The sequence below is a fragment of the Onychomys torridus genome, chromosome 12 (assembly GCF_903995425.1).
Source record: "Onychomys torridus chromosome 12, mOncTor1.1, whole genome shotgun sequence".
Classification (NCBI taxonomy): Eukaryota; Metazoa; Chordata; class Mammalia; order Rodentia; family Cricetidae; genus Onychomys; species Onychomys torridus.
The window spans coordinates 63,041,418-63,061,625 of NC_050454.1; the positions used below are offsets into that span (position 1 = coordinate 63,041,418).

The 20,208-nt window shown below is 37.2% G+C and overlaps 1 protein-coding gene across 1 annotated transcript in view; it reads right to left on the bottom strand.

Annotated features, from left to right (window-relative positions):
- Positions 1-3,458: 3,458 nt before the first annotated feature.
- Positions 3,459-20,208, bottom strand: part of Adamts5 (ADAM metallopeptidase with thrombospondin type 1 motif 5) — a 48,335-nt gene continuing 31,585 nt past the window's right edge. Inside the window, exons 5-8 of the mRNA XM_036204020.1 lie at positions 19,219-19,402; positions 18,716-18,891; positions 16,710-16,885; positions 3,459-6,878 (exon numbers count right to left, since the gene is read on the bottom strand). Coding sequence (XP_036059913.1) covers positions 6,311-6,878; positions 16,710-16,885; positions 18,716-18,891; positions 19,219-19,402 — 1,104 coding nt within the window. The 3' untranslated portion in view covers positions 3,459-6,310. The remainder of the gene's footprint in view (positions 6,879-16,709; positions 16,886-18,715; positions 18,892-19,218; positions 19,403-20,208) is intronic.

The window sequence follows — 20,208 nt, forward strand, 5'->3', positions numbered from 1 at the left end:
AAATTTCTCTTAAGAATCTAGGCTTACTTAAAACTCTTAACTCCTTAAGGTCATACCTGTAGTAAGTTTATGTATAACCATAATCCAGCTATGATGCTTACCACCACATTTTAATATTGAGCAGACTTTAGGAGTTGATACACTGACCAGAAATAACATGCCAGAGATGCACTCTTTCAGCTGAGAAAAAAAAAATCCTATTTGTGCTCAAGTAGATGATGAATCAGATAAATAACAGAGACCTGTTTTTATGCTACAAGTGTTATGAGATATTTAAAGACAAAGGGCTAATACTCTCCAACTCTAAGTCATATTATATGCAGTACGTGCTTTGACCTAGTTTACCATTTCTATTTATTATGCCCACCAAAACAGCATTTAGATTTACAGTTTAATTTCAAACAGGAAAATACTTCACAAAATAGGATAGTATTCCTCAATGAAAAGTTATTACAGTATAGGTCCAAACAGCTCAGTTCAAGTATTTCCCTGCAAAGCGGAGTTGGTATGGACTGAAGACTGAGATAACACAATGCTCTGAACAGCTGAATCCAATCTGAAGTTTGTCAAAGCTAAAGAGACATTTTAATCAAGACCTGTCTCACTTTTCTAGGATTTTTGGTCATACAACTGCATCACATGGCTTCATGTCCAGAAAGTAAAGTTATGTAAAGACTCATTATTCTTTTTTTATCAGGAAAATATGTCTTAAGACTTTAAAAGTCTGAGCTATACCTACTCAAGTTTATTATTTGGCTTTTCTAATAGACACAAACATAAAAGTTAAGTATTGGTATCACTGCTTATGCCATATGGGATGTATTTATGTCATTGACTTAGTTACTTGTAATGTCTACTCCAAAATCTATGTATGCTTCTCACCATTCAATCAATAGACCACTACTAAAAAGTAAGTGGTCTTTATTAGCTCTTGATTATAATAAGAACCAGCAATGTCTGTGCCACATCTGAATGTGCACTGCATAACTGTCATGAAAAGATAATACATTTCTCAATCAGAAGTCTAACCTTACAATACTACTCATTGGTTATAACCCCTATTCTAAATGTACTCTTTGTATAGAGGTACCAGTACTTGCAATGCAAAGCTTAGAAGAGGTTGAGACCTAGGCACTAAGTGTTGACTATGGCATGACATATTACAAAGTTTAAAAAGAAAACACACACACACACACACACACATATATTTCAGGGGACTGTTGACAGCTTAGGAATTCAGAAATACCAAGACCAAACTCTCATCTGTCTCTCTTCAAGTTTTGATGACATCATAAGTGCCCTCACATATATCTTTGATTAGAATGACCATTAAATACGCTGACTTCTCAAACTCCGAGGAGTAAATTGTGCCTGGCCTTGACAAAAAGATTAGAGATCTTTCTTGTAAATTGTAGAATCATATTGAAACTAAAAACTAAGTCAGAGATACTATATTTGACAGTTAACCTCTAAAGATGTTAGCACCTCTGTTACAATAACAGTTTTACACTGGACAAGGCAAAGGGAAATGGAGTGAAAACAGTCTGTTCTGAGGACAGGTCTCCTTGGAGTTAGACTCTTGTATCACTGGGGGTGTTGCTTTACAGGATGATGGATCAGATGGAGCAGTATTATATTTTCTATTAATCTATGTAGTCTACATATGCTGGTTAGTAAAACCATAAGGTTAGGACCAGAGAGCAAACATATTGAAAAGGTGCTGATATATTAACAGATTATGACTTTGTGTACTAATATGTATGTCAAAGTTTAATTCTCTCAACATAAATAAATGCCATATTATATCCCCCATAAGACTTGCACTAGAATTATATTCCACATGAAGAATTTATTAGGTGGATTTTTTTTGATGATTTGAACACTTCTATTCCTCTGCATAATGAATAATGAATGCATGGACCCATATTACAATATATCCCCACAGTTTGATAGAATGGGATTTATAGCTTGATTATAGACTGATGTGCTTTGTGGTAATATGATTCAAGAAGCCATGTCTATAGTTCATGTTAATAAGGAATTATTAGCACATTTTAGCTGACTATTCAGACTGATCTACCTGTTTGATTTTCTAGAACTATAAATTGTTGGTCAATGAGAAAAATAATGTAGAAGCCATACAAGTTCCTTTTCTGTGTTTTTCAACCATGAAATTCTTTAAATATGGTTTTGCATCTGTCTTGAATGATCTGTTTTGTTCTTACAGTTCTTTTTTTTATTTTGTAGCCATGAAAAACTAAAAAAAATGTAATGCATTTATATGGCCCCGTATTTCACTGTAAAGAGACGACTGATATTTATACATTATGACAGTGCTGTTTTACAGAGTTGTCAACTGTGAGTAGAATTAAGTAGAGAATATTATATTTAACATATGTCTAACAATGAGCTGTAGTCATAGGGAACACCTTGGACTTCCAAACCTGTCTATAGCTCCCACTTTTTACACTGACCTTGTTAACTTGCTAACAAAGAGGCTATCAATGGAGGAATATGAGAGGCAGGGATTGACCCAGTGAGTAGCAAAGTGGGTCCAACAGTGCTTGACCTTATTGCTACACCTGGAATGTGCAATCACAGTCACAGATGAGCTTCTGTTACCAGAGCTGTGCCTGCCAGTTCCAGGTCCTATCACTCTGAACAATTTGATAGTAGTAGAAGGTCACATTCTTCACTGTCCATCTGTACCCATAGACAAAGTTGTGACTCATACTATCAACATCGCACAAATCCATTTTAAGATCATCTAAAGACTCTCTAGAGACAGGAGATACTAATTTAGAGTATTTGGGGAGCTCTTTCTAAAGCTGTAAGACTTTGTGTTTATCATTCCTAAATTCACTTAGAAGTTGTGTGTACATGACTTTCGTATACTGCATTAGTAACTCCTTGTACACCTTTATCAGTGACGTGAATGAAACTGATTCAACTTTTTTCTCCCCAAACAGGGTTCTGTCATGTATCCCAGACTGGCCTTGAACTCATGATCCTCTTACTCCAGCCTCCTAAGTGTTGGTTTTGAGGCTTGTACCACTATGACTGTTTTTAAATAAATCCTCCATTGTGGCTTAGATTCTGTGGGGAGCTTATCAGCCGTATATGTTCTCTGGTTAAAAACTTGCAACTTGCTTGATTAATTATATGTTTTTAAACTTGTGACCTGAAAAAAGCCAATGTTAATGGGATTTGAATGACCTATTACTATAGTAATGAATAAGGAGCACTACTAGCCATAGAAGATTAAATTTAAGGAAGTGGCAGATTAAAAACACATGAGGAATATGCACACATACACTTGCTTCACACAGAAAGCTTTCTGCAAAAAAATCAATACAAAAGCCACCAGTGCTGTATATTATATAAACTCACAAAGTGCACTTTATACACAAACAAGAAGCATAAATTAAAAAAATAGGACAATAGCAAAACATTTTAAATATAGAAGAATTTGCACATAATTTTTGTTAAATAAGAATAAATAATTTCATCACAGAAATTCACATAGCAGTTGCAAAAACAATAAATTACTTATTTTTCAGTGCTGCAACTTTTTTTGTTCATTGGTGATTCATCCCTCAATTCTTAGTTTAAAACTGTTTCCACAGGAAGGCAATGGATGTTGAATCTGTTGAGTACATTATAACAACGCTCGGCTCATATGTGTCTCAACAACAAGGAGGCCTAACGTGGCCTTTTCTGTTGTAAAAGGACCAGATACTCTTTCACTCTGGGCTCTCTTGCACTTAATGAAACTTATTCTGGAGTGATTTTTATGCAAGTGAGGTTGGGAGTTTTGTAACCTGAGCATTGTCTTCTCCCTATATTTATTCATCATCCTAAATCTAAGGTCTTTAAACAATTCAAGATATACGGTGGGAAGGTGGAAGACACGGCACATAGTCAAACTGCACTGAACATGGGTTTCCCCCATAACCCATCACCCTCTCCCTCTCTGACAACCCCCCTTTTTGAATCTCAGCTTGCTGTGTCTCTTTCCTTAGGAGTTTTATGTACATTTCCCTGTCAATGTAGGATTCTCTCTTTAAAATGGAGAGAGAATTCCTTCAGACATAGAATAGTGGTTTGATTGTTTTATCCTTGCTGGAACTATTCCAATGTGACGAGTAAAACTTCATTATTGTAGGGAAAAGCAAACCACTGAAAAATCTTATTAAAATCTATGAAGGTCATATGGGGAAGCAGAGTAGGTGACAATTACGTTTACATTTTATTTATTTTCTTTTAAAAATAACCACAAAAAATAAAAATATGAATTTTGTCACATTTGAACTATTATTTGGTTTATATTATTTTCAAAACTGGAAAAAGTTACATTAAACTCTCTATTTATTCTTTATTTGTACAGTTAAATAATCAATGTGATCTTTAATCTTTTGTTTTCTGATGAGTTTGACTGGATTCATTCCCTGCTCTATATTTGGAGACCTCCAATCAATATTGGCCATTAGTTTGATATATGTTGAATTTCTTTATTTAAAGAGACCAGGCTGTGAGATTTTTAAAGGATGATGATTGGTTGGGAAGAGTATTGATCTATTTCACAAAATAATTTCTTTAAAAAAAAGACAGTAAAATTTCTTTCTTTTCTTTCTGGTCTGCTGAAATAAAGGTGATATAGAGTCACCAATTACATAATTATTTATATTAAAATATCCTATAATAAAATAAACTCTCATACATTTAGTGGAATTCCAGCCAGGATTTCCTAAAATCCTTACATGCACATCTTTAACAGTAGGCACATTTGGTACGATCATTATAAAATTTACATAAAACAATTTGCTTTGCAGTATTTCACAATGGAAAAAAATCTCAATGGAATAAAACATGTTATATTATTTGAGTTATCCAAGGGAGGTTGTGCAGTGTATAGTCTAAAGGAGATTTTTCTGTTTATGATTATTAAATATTTTCAATATGCAACATTCCTGCACAGGCAAAAGACTTTCTGAAAACCCTTAACTTTCATTATTTATACATTCACTAGTATAGTCAAACACTTTGCAGTTGGAAAAATTCTCTAATACAGTAGGTACATGCTTTTTTTTTTAAGTTATGAGATGATTGCCTATGGTGTGGAAACAGTCTTATGAATGCTAATGAGTTTGATTTATTGAATAAATTGAATTAAAACTGATTGCTCCTTCTAGATGAGACTGAACATGAAGGGATTTTAATTTTACTGTTAGACCTAGTCAATATAGAATGTAAGTCTTTTCCAACTCTCGGGAACAACAAACAAGCAAACACAAACACATTTTAAAGGCTGGCTGAGAAGAGGTATACTGGTACTGAAGGTGCTGGATGTGACAGATAACTCGATGCTGTGTGTTCTTTATGTTTACTACACATTGTGAAATATTAGCTGGGAGCCACAGAAAGTAAGCTGTTGTGAAAATATAAATTGAAAACACAGTGACATATTTTTTTCTTTTAAATTCAAATACAAGCAAACTAATGTTTAAGACCCTTGGATATTGATCACATATACACAGGAAAACACAATTTCTATACCACAATGCTACAATAATTTGGCTAGCTGCCTGAAAAAATACAGACAGTCAAAGAATAGAGTACATGGACCTGAGGATGTGTTTAAATGACCAGATACACACAGATCCTTTCCCCTTTTAGAGTTTCTCAGAAGATGCTTGCTGTCAAAATGTTTTTTGATTAAAAAATTATCTCCTGCAGTCAGACAATACACAAAATCTTGTTTAACAGCAGCAAGTTCTTAATTTCCAGTAAATCTTCCACAGCTCTTTCTGGAAGCTAGTAGTTGAAATAGCTGCAGACCTACTTTGGTCAAATACTTTCTTATTGAAATACACATATAGATATATCAATAGGACCAAGGATATAAAGTGACATTCCAAGGGTGGATGCACGTACAAACAGTAAAAATAAGTTGTGTGTCATGGCTGAACATGATCACGATGCCTTTGAAGACATTCTATAAGAGGTAGGTGACAAAACTATTCTGCCATTTTCAACTGTCCTCGACTCTACATTCATCATTGCATGTCTCCTTTTGTGTAGGCCCAAGGATGTTCCATAACTCCCACGCTTTCTGTATTCCAAGGGCACCATCATGACGTGAAGTTGTGTACATGTTTTGGTCGCAGAGAGCAGAGTCTGCCATAATTTGACTCCTAGTGGCCACGACACTGACACACCACTTTCTGCGCCTTGGTTAGGTCTTGTCTTCAACACAATGATATCTACGATGATCCTCCAGTTATCTTTGTGCATGAGAAGAAACCACAGGCTAACATTTCTTCAGCAAACACTGCTTAAATGCAGAAGGCCTCTGAGAGAGAAGACATCCCTTTGCTAATTTCCGGTTTCCATCTTGGCATTGCACCGTCCTGGTGTGCCAGCCTGTGTCACAGGTTCTAGAACAGGACAGCCATGGGCCTGTCACCCACTGCAGCTGTGGAGCGTGTGGTCCTACTTTGTTGCTACCATGGCTAATGACCGAGTTTCCTTTTTGAGTGGACTTCTTGGGAACAAAAAAGCTGTAACGGACATCCAATGCTTTCGTTGGGTCTGTTGCAAGAATCTGTACAATCAGAATTTCTTTTGTGGCTGAATAGCCCATCCCATGCAAAAAGTCATCTCTGTGGCTCCACCCACTGTAGTTCATGACTGTGCCATTGATGTCAATGATAGTCTCTGAAGTGGAGATCATGTACTTGCCATTGATAAGGTACTCACCATTCTTTTTCTTTAGGGCTAAATAGGCAGTGAACCTAGTCTGATCTTTGGCTTTGAATTGTCGGACTTTTATGTGAGTTGCTCCTTCAGGGATCCTCACAACGTCTGTGTAACCCTTACTGTAGGCAAGAATGTCCACATGGAAGGTGAAGAAAAGAAAGGGACAATGAGATAGAATTAGTATATGCCTAGTCATGGATAAACAAATAGAAATTTTCTAAAGGTTTTTTTCCCCATCTTAACATAAACTTTTAGTGTATTTCAGCACTTAAGTTTAAATTGGCTTTAAGGTGTTTTGTTTGTTTGTTTGTTTGTTTGTTTGTTTTTTGGATAGGACAAAATAAAAAGTTGCATTACAATAGTACACTATGTCTGTTTTTACTGAGAAATTCAAAATTAGGGTGATGCTAGCAACCCACACTTATTTTAAATGGATTAAGAGATTTATACAACCATTGCATCTTTATCAATTTGTACCATAATGACAAAGATATTTTACATTTTTCTAGGCACAAGGTAAATGTGACTATAAATAGACAAATCTGCCCTCAGTTAATCCCATAGAAATATTTAATGTGTCTGACATTGGACTCATCAGCAGATATTAGTAAGCCCTATTACTGTACCCCAGGCCAGGTAAACCTTTGTCTCCCAAGGTGGGCTACAGGGTCAGTTGTCAGAGGTCTTCAAGTTGCTCCAATTTTCAGGCTTGTTTAAGAACACAGGTTTAGTTATTGGCTGAATCGAGGCTCTGCCTCTGGAAGCCATATTAGATTTTATGGGGCAAACAGCTAAGTGTAAGGAAAAAAAATGGTCACTCGATCATGAGTACTTACTATTATTTTAAGAAAAAAATTGAGGTGCACCCCGGAACTCCCATCTGGACCAGAGCTTCCATCTGGACCAGAGAGATGCTCCCTGAATCTGTCAACTCTCTCTGGACCAAGTACACTGATAAGACCAAGAACAAACACAAGAGGAGATGGGAAGACGTCAAGGCAGAAGTACATACAACAGAAAAAAGAGCAACACAGCATCACCAGAACCAAGCCCTTCTCCAACTACTAGACCTGAACATCACAGAATGGAAGAAGAAGAAGAAAACAACCTTATAAGTAACATCATGAAGACGCTAGAGCCTTATATAAAAGAAATAAAAAATAAAGTAGAGGAACAGACAAACAAAAATTGGGAAGAACGCTATAAAAAACTAGAGGAAAGAACAATTAAAGCAGAAGAAAACAATAAATCCTTGAATGAAACTCATGAAAAAGCAAGGGAGACAATCCAAGACCTGAAGAGGGAAATAGAAAAAATGAAGAAGACACTACCAGAAGGAATGTTGGAAATAGAAAATCTGAGTAAACAAACAGGAACTTCAGATACAAGTATAACCAACAGAATGCAAGAGATGGAAGAGAGGATCTCTGGTGTTGAAGATATGGTAGAAGAAATAGATTCATCAGACAAAGAAAACACTAAAACCAACAAAGTCATGACCCAAAATGTCCAAGAAATTTGGAACACCATGAAAAGACCAAACCTACGAATAATAGGGATAGAGGAAGGAAAAGAATACCAACTCAAAGGCACAGAAAATATATTTAATAAGATCATAGAAGAAAATTTTCCCAACTTAAAGAAGGAAATGCCTATGAAGATACAAGAAGCCTATAAAACACCAAACAGACTAGACCCCCCAAAAAAGTCCCCTTGCCACATAATAATTAAACAACTAAACGTACAGAATAAAGAAAGAATATTAAGGGCAGCAAAGGAAAAAGGCCAAGTGACTTATAAAGGCAAACCCATCAGAATAACACCCGATTTCTCGATGGAGACTTTGAAAGCCAGAAGGACCTGGACAGATATAATGCAGACACTAAGAGACCATTAATGCCAGCCTAGACTAGTATACCCAGCAAAACTTTCAATCATCATAGATGGAGTGAACAAGACCTTCCAAGACAAAACCAGATCAAAACAATACTTATCCACAAACCCAGCCCTACAGAAAACACTAGAAGGAAAATTCCAACCTAAGGAAGGCAGATACACCCATGAAAACACAGGCAATAGATAACCCCAAAGAAGAGAAGTACACACACACTACCACCAAAAAATAAAAATAACAACAGGAATGAACAATCACTGGTCATTAATATCCCTTAATATCAATGGACTTAATTCACCTATAAAAAGACACAGACTAACAGAATGGATACGAAAACAGGACCCATCTTTCTGCTGCATACAAGAAACACACCACAAATTCAAAGACAGACACCTCCTAAGAATAAAAGGCTGGGAAAAGACTTTCCAATCAAATGGTCTTAAGAAGCAAGCTGGTGTATCCATCCTAATATCCAACAAAATAGACTTCAAACTAAAATCAATCAAAAGAGATGATGAAGGACATTACATACTCATTGCAGGAAAGATCCACCAAGATAAAGTTTCAATTCTGAACATTTATGCCCCAAACACAAGGGCACCCACATAAGTAAAAGAAACATTAGTAAAGCTTAAATCACATATAAAACCCCACACATTAATAGTGGGAGACTTCAACACCCCACTTTCACCTCTGGACAGATCGGCCAAATAGAAACTTAACAGAGACATAATGGACTTTGATGTTATGGCTCACATGGACTTAATCGATATCTACAGAACATTCCACCCAAACAAAAAAGAATATACCTTCTTCTCAGCACCCAGTGGAACCTTCTCTAAAATCGACCACATACTTGGCCACAAAGTAAATCTCAACAGATACAAAACAATTGGAATAACCTCCTGTGTTCTATCAGACCACCATGGTTTAAAGTTAGATTTCAACAACAGAAAAAACTACAGAAATCCTACAATCTCATGGAAAATGAATAATGCTCAACTGAATCACCAATGGGTTAAGGAAGAAATAAAGAAAGAAATTAAAGACTTCGTAGAGATCAATGAAAATGAATACACCACATACCCAAACTTATAAGATACTATGAAAGCAGTGCTAAGAGGAAAATTCATAGCATTGAATGCCCACATAAAGAAGCTGGAGAAATCTCATGCTAGTGACTTGACAGCACACCTGAAAGCCCTTGAACAGGAAGAAGCAATGTCTCCCAGGAGGAACAGACACCAGGAAATTATCAAATTGAGAACTGAAATCAATAAAATAGAAATAAAGAGAACAATACAAAGGATTAATGAAACAAAGAGTTGGTACTTTGAGAAGATCAACAAGATAGACAAGCACTTATCCAAACTAACCTAGAGACACAGAGAGAGCATCCAAATTAACAAAATCAGAAATGAAAAGGGGGACATAACAACAGACAATGAGGAAATCCAGAGAATCATTAGGTCATAGTTCAAAAACCTCTACTCCACAAAACTGGAAAATCTAAAAGAAATGGATAATTTTCTGGATAGGTACCACATACCTAACTTAAATCAAGACCAGATAAACCATTTAAATAGTCCAATAACCCCTAAGGAAATAGAATCAGTCATTAAAAGTCTCCCAACCAAAAAAAGCCCTGGACTTGATGGTTTCACTGCAGAATTCTACCAGATCTTCAAAGAAGATTTAATACCAATACTCTTTATATTGTTCCACACAATAGAAGCAGAAGGAATATTACCAAACTCCTTCTATGAGGCTACACTTACCCTGATTCCTAAACCAAACAAAGATGCAACAAAGAAAGAGAACTACAGACCGATCTCCCTCATGAACATTGATGCAAAAATACTCAATAAAATTCTGGCAAACAGACTTCAAGAACACATCAAAACAATTGTCACCATGATCAAGTAGGCTTCATCCCAGGGATGCAAGGGTGGTTCAACATACGAAAGTCCATCAATGTAATACACCATATAAACAAACTCAAAGAAAAAAACCACATGATCATCTCACTAGATGCAGAAAAGGCATTTGACAAAATCCAACACCCCTTCATGATAAAGGTCTTGGATCGATCAGGAATACAGGGAACATACCTAAACAAAATAAAGGCAATCTATAGCAAGCCAACAGCCAAAATCAAATTAAATGGAGAGAAACTCAAAGCAATACCACTAAAATCAGGAACAAGGCAAGGCTGTCCCCTCTCCCCATACTTATTCAATATAGTACTTGAAGTTCTAGCCAGAGCTATAGGAAAACATAAAGAGATTAAGGGGATACAAATTGGAAAGGAAGAAATCAAACTCTCCCTATTTTCAGATGACATGTTAGTATACATGAGTGACTCCAAAAATTCAACCAGGGGACTGATACAGCTAATAAAAACCTTCAGCAACATTGCAGGATACAAGATCAACTCAAAAAAAATCAGTAGCCCTTCTATATACAGTAAACAAACAGGCTGAGAAGGAAATCAGAGATACATCACCCTTTACAATAGCCACAAATGATATAAAATACCTTGGAGTTATGCTAACTAAGCATGTGAAGGACCTATATGACAAGAACTTTAAGTCCCTGAAAAAAGGAATTGAAGAAGATGTCAGAAAATGGAAAGATCTCCCATGCTCATGGATAGGCAGGATTAACATAGTAAAAATGTTGATCTTACCAAAAGCAATCTACAGATTCAACGCAATTCCCATCAAATTACCAACACAATTCTTCACAGATCTGGAAAGAATAATACTCAACTTCATATGGAAAAAGAAAAAACCCAGGATAGCCAAAAGAATCCAGTACAATAAAACAACATCTGGAGGCATCACAATCCCCGACCTCAAGCTCTGCTATAGAGCTACTGTAATAAAAACAGCTTGGTACTGGCATAAAAACCAACATGTGGACCAATGGAATCGAATTGAAGACCCTGACATTAACCCGCACACCTATGAACATATAATTTTTGACAAAGAAGCCAAAAATGTACAATGGAAAAAAGAAAGCATCTTCAACAAATGGTGCTGGCATAACTAGATGTCAATGTGTAGAAGGCTGCAAATAGATCATTATCTGTCACCATGCAAAAATCTTAAATCCAAGGGCATCAAAGACCTCAACATAAACTAGCTACTCTGAACCTGATAGTAGAGAAAGTAGGAAGTACTCTTGAACGCAATGGCACCAGGTATCACTTTCTAAATATAACACCAGTAGCACAGACACTGAGAGAAACAATCAATCAATGGGACCTGTTGAAACTGAAAAGCTTTTGTAGAGCAAAGGACACGGTTAACAAGACAAAGCGACAGCCTACAGAATGGGAAAAGGTCTTCACCAACCCCACATCTGACAGAGGGCTGATATTTAGAATATATAAAGAACCCAAGAAATTAGACATCAAAATGCCCAACAGTCCAATTAAGAAATGGGCTATAGAACTAAACAGAGAATTTTCAACAGAGGAAATTCAAATGGCTGAAAGACATTTAAGGAATTGATCAATGTCCCTAATTATCCAGGAAATGCAAATCAAAACGACTCTGAGATACCACCTTACACCTGTCAGAATGGCTAAGATCAAAAGCACAGAAGACAGCTTATGCTGGAGAGGATGTGGAGCAAGGGGAACTCTCCTCCACTGCTGGTGGGAATGCAAGCATGTACAGCCACTTTGGAAATGAATATGACGCTTCCTTAGAAAATTGGGCATCCATCTCCCCCCAGACCCAGCTATAGCACTCTTGGGCATATACCCAAGGAATGTTCAATCATACCACAAGGGCATTTGCTCAGCTATGTTCGTATCATCTTTGTTTGTAATAGCCAGAACCTGGAAACAACCTAGTTGCCCTTCAACTGAAGAATGGATAAAGAAAATATGGTACATATACACAATGGAGTGCTACTCAGCAGAGAAAAACAATGACATCATGAGGTTTGCAGGCAAATGGATGGATCTAGAAAAAATCATCCTGAGTGAGGTGACCCAGACTCAGAAGGACAAACATGGTATGTACTCACTCATAGGAGGATACTAGATGTAAAACAAAGATGACTAGACTGCTACACAACTCCAGGGAGGCTACCTAGAAAACGGGACCCTAGGAAAGACCCAGGGATCACCCAATGACAGAGAAATGGATGAGGTCTACATGAACAACCTGGACGACAGTGGGAGTAATGAAGGGCAAGATTTGAGGGAAAGAAAGCTTAGAGGAGCAGGAGATCCCAGCTGGATCAAGAACAGGAAGGGAGAATGAGGAAGAACAGACCATGATAAATAAAGACCACATTAGAACAGGAATAGGCAGAGTGCTGGAGAGGTCCCCAGAAATTCACAATGATATATCCTCTGTAGTCTGCTGGCAATGGTCGAGAGAAAGCCTGATCTGACCTAGTCTGGTGATCAGATGACTAAACACCCTAACAGTCGTCTTGGAACTCTCATCCAATAACTGATGGAAGTGGATGCAGAGATCCTCAGCCAGGCCCCAGGTGGAGCTCTGGGTGTCCAACTGTTGAGAAAGAGGAGGGTCTGCAAGAGCATGAATTGTTGAATCAAAGATTGCAAAAAGCACAGGGACAAATAGCCAAAGGAATGGAAGCACATGAATTATGAACCAAAGGCTGTGGAGCCCCCAGCTGGATCAGGCCCTCTGGATAAGTGAGACAATTGAATAGCTTGATCTGTTTGTGAGGCACCCAGTCTGTGGGACCAGGATCTGTCCTTAGTGCATGAGCTGGCTGTTTGACACCTTGGGCTTACACAGGGACACTTTGCTCAGTCTGGAAGGAGGTGACAGGACCTGCCTGTACTGAATCCACCAGGTTTCAATGAATCCCCAGGGGTGCCTTGATTCTGGAGGACATGGGAATGGAGGGGAGGGGCAGGGAGAAGGTGGGGGTGGGTGCGGGAGGGGGGAGGACAGGGGAACCCATGGCTGATGTATAAAATTTAAAACACATAATAATAAAGAAAAAAATTTTAAAAAAACTTTAAAAAAAGAAAAAAATTGAATTTCATGCCTTACAGTTTTTTTTTTTTCTGAATGTTTAGTCTCTCACCCAACATTATGATAAATTGAATTAGGTGTTTTATTGTGTAAAAAAAAAAGCAGGTCTTGAGAGATACATCATCTGTTCAGGAGCAATAAAGACCGTCTTTAGTATTCACAAACCTTGTTGAACTCTAGCACACATGTTAATTAAGTAGCAAGAGAGTGTATCAATAAGAAGGGCTCTCATCATTTGACAAAAAAAATTGCTTTTATAAGATACTGTAATAAAGCTTAAAGGTATATTATTAATTAATATGACTTTAAACATTTCCTAGTTATTTAAATAGAAACAGCATTCTATGTGCAGATCCACTGGCTGCTGTGAAATTAAATCATGTACTCTCTTCTTACTCAAGGTTCAAGATTATAAGTTAAAAATCCAAGTTTATATCCCTTGACTTGAAGAGGGAAGCTCATTCCCAAATGCAGTTCTGTGTCTACCAGGTGTATGATCTAGAGTACCCATCTCACACATGCATCAGAACCTCTGAAGGTTAGGAAGAGCAGAGTTGCTTGGGGTATCGCTGATTCTGTCCAACTGAATTCATTATATTTATGTCATAACATTATATAACATGTGTATAATACCTTTTTCCTCAATTATTTTGGTAGTGTCTAATATTGATAGATGATACATAATCCTACAAGAGCTTCAATGTCAGAATGACTGTTGGAGATGATGTCACATTTTACACTAAAAAAATATGACATGAGAATATAATAAAAATCCTTAAGGACTTTATTACAGAACTCTTTCTTGTTAATACTGGGCTTAAAAGCCAGAGTCCTTGTCTAATTTTAATTGTTGCATATTACCATTGTGGTTAGGGATTTCACGCATGTTGGTTGTCTTCACATGAATTTCTTTATCATCACATGTAACTTCAAATGTACATATATCAGTTATACATTCAGAAAACTTCAAAGTGTTGTGTTTAGCACTTTGAAAAGTGGTCTTCAATTTTATGTAGAAGAACACACAGGATGTGAAGTATTACCTTAAAAATTAGATTCCTCTAAGTCATATTATTTCTTTCTCTCGTCTTCTTTATCTTTTTGCTATTCCTTTTATAATTTTCTTTCTTTTTCCCCTCATTCTTTCTTTTCCTCCTTTGCCCTCCTTAGCTCCCTTTTTTCCCCTCTCTTCCTTTCCTTTTTTATATCATGAAATGTCCCACACAACTATGATCTCAGTTATAGCTTCTGCTTTATTCTGCAATTCACCCACTATGGTGAACTACAAATGTCTTAATTCTAAGTTTTAGTTTCCTCATCTGTAATATAAAAGTTTGAGGTACAAATCTATAAGCTGTTTTGCATATTTGACACGTGGAAAGGTTCAAAATATTCCTGGATCTACAAGGTTGTTGTAGATGGCCCAAACTAGTCAAATGATTTGGATTTCATTATTTAGCAAGATTAATAACACATACTCATAGTCAGAATAATTCTCCAGCCATGCATTGTAACATTATACCAAACATAATTACATTTTTTTTCAAATTAGTGTGATACTTAGCACTTTTAATTAACTCTTGTTGATATAATTGGCAGATTGCAGACAAGCTAAAGAAAGCCAAGCACCTATGTTGGCGTGCAGGCATGCTTCACCTATATACTCTGCACGGGAGAGGTTTCACAAAGAAGAAATAACCCTGGATTCTGTCAGACCCTTAGGCTAAGTCAGCCATCCTTCTGACAGCACTGTTATCTTTGATTCCAGAATCTGTAATTTATAGTCTCATTTGTTTAAAGCAGAAGTGTGGAATCAGGAAACATTGCTGTGTGTCTGTCCTTATGGAGTGGACAGAAACCAGATCATTCCATGTAAAGTGGGATTGTTGCCATAGCACCTCAATTAACTTACATTTTGCAGGGAGCAATGTTTTCTGAAGAAAAACACACTGTCCTGTGAGAATTCATTTGCTATAAAAATAGCAACGGGAGCCAGGAGTGGTGGCTTATACCTGGAATCCCAGCACAGAGGCGAGAGAATGACCAGACATTCAAGCTTTCCCTGGTCTACACAGCAATACCACATCTCAAAAAGAAAACAAACAAACAAACAAACAAAACCCCTCTACCCTCCCCCCCCCCAAACAAACAAGCAATCAATGGAAGCCATGGAGGAAGGGAGGATGGAAGAAATGTGAAGTTGGGAAGCAAACTTGTCCAGTGGAAGCTGGAGGAGTAGTTGTGGGTGTGGCCAAAATACATTGTATACGTATGAAATATTCAAAGAATAAATTAAAAATACCATAAAAGGGCTGAAGAATGATGCTCTTCCAGAGGACTTGGTTCCCAGTACCTATATGATGGCTCACAACTTTCTGTACCTTCAATTCTGGGGGATCAAATTCTCTCTTCTGGCCTCCACCAGCACCAGACATACAAATGGTGCGCAGACATACACACAGACAAAACATCCACACACATAAAATAAAACTTAAAAATAGCTAAGACTGGGCCAATCATCCCATCTCAATGAGGCTTTAGGAAAGGCAGATTTGTTGGGTACCACATTATGGAACAGCGTCTGCTTTTTCCTTTTGCTCTCTAACCCTTGGTTCCACAGCTGTTGTAGTTTATCTGCTTCCAGAGGCATTTAAAGTTTCTACCAGCCATAGAGACCTATTCATATCTTCTCTTCCCTTTTCCATATGCAGAAAGCATTGCAGAAGCCACATTAGACCTTCTCCTACAAAGACCTGAGGAAGTAATGTGAATCTCCTGTATCAGCTTCATAGGCATCTAAAAACCTTGTTTGCCGGGCGGTGGTAATGCATGCCTTTAATCCCAGCACTCGGGAGGCAGAGGCAGGTGGATCTCTGTGGTTCGAGGCCAGCCTGGTCTACAGAGCGAGTTCCAGGAAAGGCACAAAGCTTCACAGAGAAACCCTGTCTCAAAAAACCAAAAAAATAAATAAAACAAACCCTTGTTTAATTTATATGAGTGCTGAGGTGCTGCTATCATGTTACCTTTTTTTATTGAAGGTTCCAATAACCTTTGTACAACTGGAATTGTCCCCTCCACATACTCCACACTTGTCATACTGCAGCTTTGAGCCAATGATGCCGTCACAGCCAGTTCTCACGCACCTCCCTCGGACACACACAGAGTTGCTATAAGGTCGACATTCAGTCCCATCTGTTACCTGTATGTGACAAAGGTATCAGCAATAGGGATATTTTTGCTCTGGGATTTGGTTCTTTTACTTAAAGAAAAAGTTGTAATTTCTGAACTTTTTATTGTTATAAATTATACATTCAAAAATAAGCTAGATATGGCTCAGAGGCTAAGAGCATATACTGCTCTTGTAGAAGACTAGACTTTCATTTCCTAGCACCCATGACAGGTCATTCACAGCAACTGTAACTCCAACTCCAGGGGCATCTGACGCATTTGCTCTCCCCAGCCACCTGCTCTCACGCTCACATACCAACATACACACAATTAAAAAATAAAATAAAGCTTAAAAACTAAACCATCCAAAAGCAATCAACCATTCAGTTTCCAGGAAGTTCTAAGTGAAAAAACAAAACACCACAGAATATATTTTTCTTAGGAAGATTTGATTATGCACTTTTTCTTTTGAACTTCTTGCCTAATATGTCTGATGATCCAAGTTACTCATCTTCATTTTTGTATTCATAATACAGTCTTACTGTATCATCTTGGCTTTTACAACGATGAAAAGAATCTTTTAGCTTCGTGGAAGACTATCGCTTTTGTAAAGATCTGAACATTACCAGGCTTAAGAATACAAAGATATTTTATTCTTTGCTATGTAACTTTTACTTTAGCAGCAAATTTGAAAATTTAGACTTATTTAAAAATCTGTCATGGTCATTGTGTGTTGAATCTTCAAGCATCAAAGGAAATACAGACAGATTTGTTCAAGAAACAGAACCTGGGGAGAAGTGTTTCCAAAATAGAGTGACTGCTTGGTTCTGAATACAAGAAGTAGTATATGTTGTTGTTCCAAAGCGATTTAAACATAGCATGAACAGAAACTCGTATGCTTATGTGCATGCATACTCATATTCCTCATATATGTATATATACATGCACATATGCATTTTAAATTTGTGTACCTATGACTCTTTCAGACATGTGAGTATGTGAGTTTGTGTGTATGTTTGTAAACTGAAGTAGAATGTCTCTAAAGTGTTAATAATTCTCTTCCCAGTTATATTTCATGCTTTTCATTTTTATTTCTATGTAATGTTTTAAGGAAATGTATTACTTTGTAAGTAAATGAGTATGATATATTCATGTATTTACGAATTGGACATTGGCTGACTTTTCAATGGTATATGCTATAGAGACATAGGTATACAGAAACAGCTGAAAGCTGGTTTCAGGGATGTCTTAAATGTATGTTTGAAAATTTGATAAACGGTGTTTGTAAGTTGCTGCATGATACAGAAAATAATGAAAAATTCCTTTAGTATATTCTGAAAATACTTATCTGTGAAAAATGAAGAATAACCACATGTATATCTAGTAATTGAAGTGACTAGAAGGACTCTGGTTCATGGTGAAGGTCTAAGATTAATTCTAAGCCTTGGGTCAGAGACAATGACTTTAAAACCTGTATTTCAGGCTGAATATATGAATTCTCAAATAGCTGGAAAATAGAAACCTTTCCTCCCCACAGTTCTCTTACAAAATTTGCCTGGAAAAGTGCATATTCTTTTCTAGACTATTTTGATGTTAATACCATAATTTATTTTCCCAGACAATGGGAAAACTACACTTTCCAAAAATTGATTTTTAAAGCATGTACTTGTTCTGCTAAAATGCTTTTAGTCAATTGTATAAAGTCTGAAAAATACACAAGTTATAGAGATAAAAATGAAACCCTCCCAAATCTACCTGTCCTAAAAATCATGACTGTGTCCTTTTGACAGTTATAGACTTTGTTCTATGAAGTAATTTCTACCCATAGTGTCCACTGTTCTGGATAGAGAGGGTTACTTACCTTTGGAGAAAAGACCACGTAGTAACCAGTGCCCTTGGCTCTACAGGTGAGCTTGCACACATCTCCTGGCAGGACACCTGCATATTTGGGAACCCATTCCACAAATGTTTTGACTCCTTTTGCATCAGACTGATAGCCATTTTTGGCCTCACACTGTTCATGACGAAAAGATTTACCTAGAAAACAAAACGTGTAACATTCATACCTTATTAACTCTAAAAGAAAATGGTACTAGTTTCTGTATTGAAGAGCTCTCTATGCAGGAGCATTTAAAGTACCTTGGTATAAACAGAGTTGAAAACAAAAGTTCTCTCAGTCCCTTGGTGACACTGTTGTCTGTGATAATAATTCAAAAATCATTCACATATTTCTTACTCATTTACACATCAGTGAATCTATCTAGCATGAGATTAATACTACTTCTCTGGCTTCCCTTGTCTATTTCTACTAAAATAGGAACTGCAAATGACACATGCTGTTATTGACATCCGAGAGCATCCTACCATTAGGTGGACAGGGCGTAACACTGCAGGAGCGGTATATGGCCCTCTTTCCTGTGCAGTAGCGGCCACTGTTTCGAGGTGCAGGGTTATTGCAATGGCGGTACGCAAACTGTACTCCTCCCCCACATGAGCGAGAACACTGGCCCCAGGGACCCCAGGATCCCCAGTTTCCATGGCTTGATGTCTGAAACAGAAAACAGAAGATCTTTTAACTCTGGCTGGAAAAAATCTCCCATATGTACATTGTAGTCATTTGCATATATCATCCCAGTAGACAGCAATGTTTATGCTCCAGTTGAAGGATTACAGCCCATTTCTGGTGCTAAGCAAGTCATCTGCTTCAGGACCGTGTTTCTAGCAGTACAGGATTAAAAGTGTCACCCTAAGTAATGAGCACATGGCAAAGATTACATCCTGTTTTCTCCAGTCATTTTATATCCTTCTGATACTGTAAAACTCCAGTTAATAATCACAGATCCCTGTTAACATTGTATGTATTTTCATCTTGGACCAATAATGAAATGCATCATGCTGATGGCTTTGTAAGATGTTGCTCATTTATATTTCTTTCCTTCTATTTGGTCCTAAAATTCTTTGGTCCCATTGCTGATATCACACATTCTGTCTATGAAGATTCTGCCTCATACATGAACACATTTTGAGCTGGGCTTGCTATATTCCTAATTAGATATGACAGACAATGAAAGGCGTCTTCAGCTTATGTGCCCACACACTCCATATAGAAAGATAACCCTAGGTACCAAACTTTAGGTTTCTTCCTGTGAATACACTGCTGGAGGAATCTGGGAGATTATAACAGGTGTTACAGTATGAACTGTTTTGACTAGTAAATACAAGCTCCTGGTTACCTGGGTCAGGTCGTCTGACAAGACACAGGTAATGTGGATTGTGTGTTACATTGTGAACATATGCCTTGGCGGCAACCTCTGGGGTACCATCGCTCCTAACATTACATGAATTTTCTGTCGG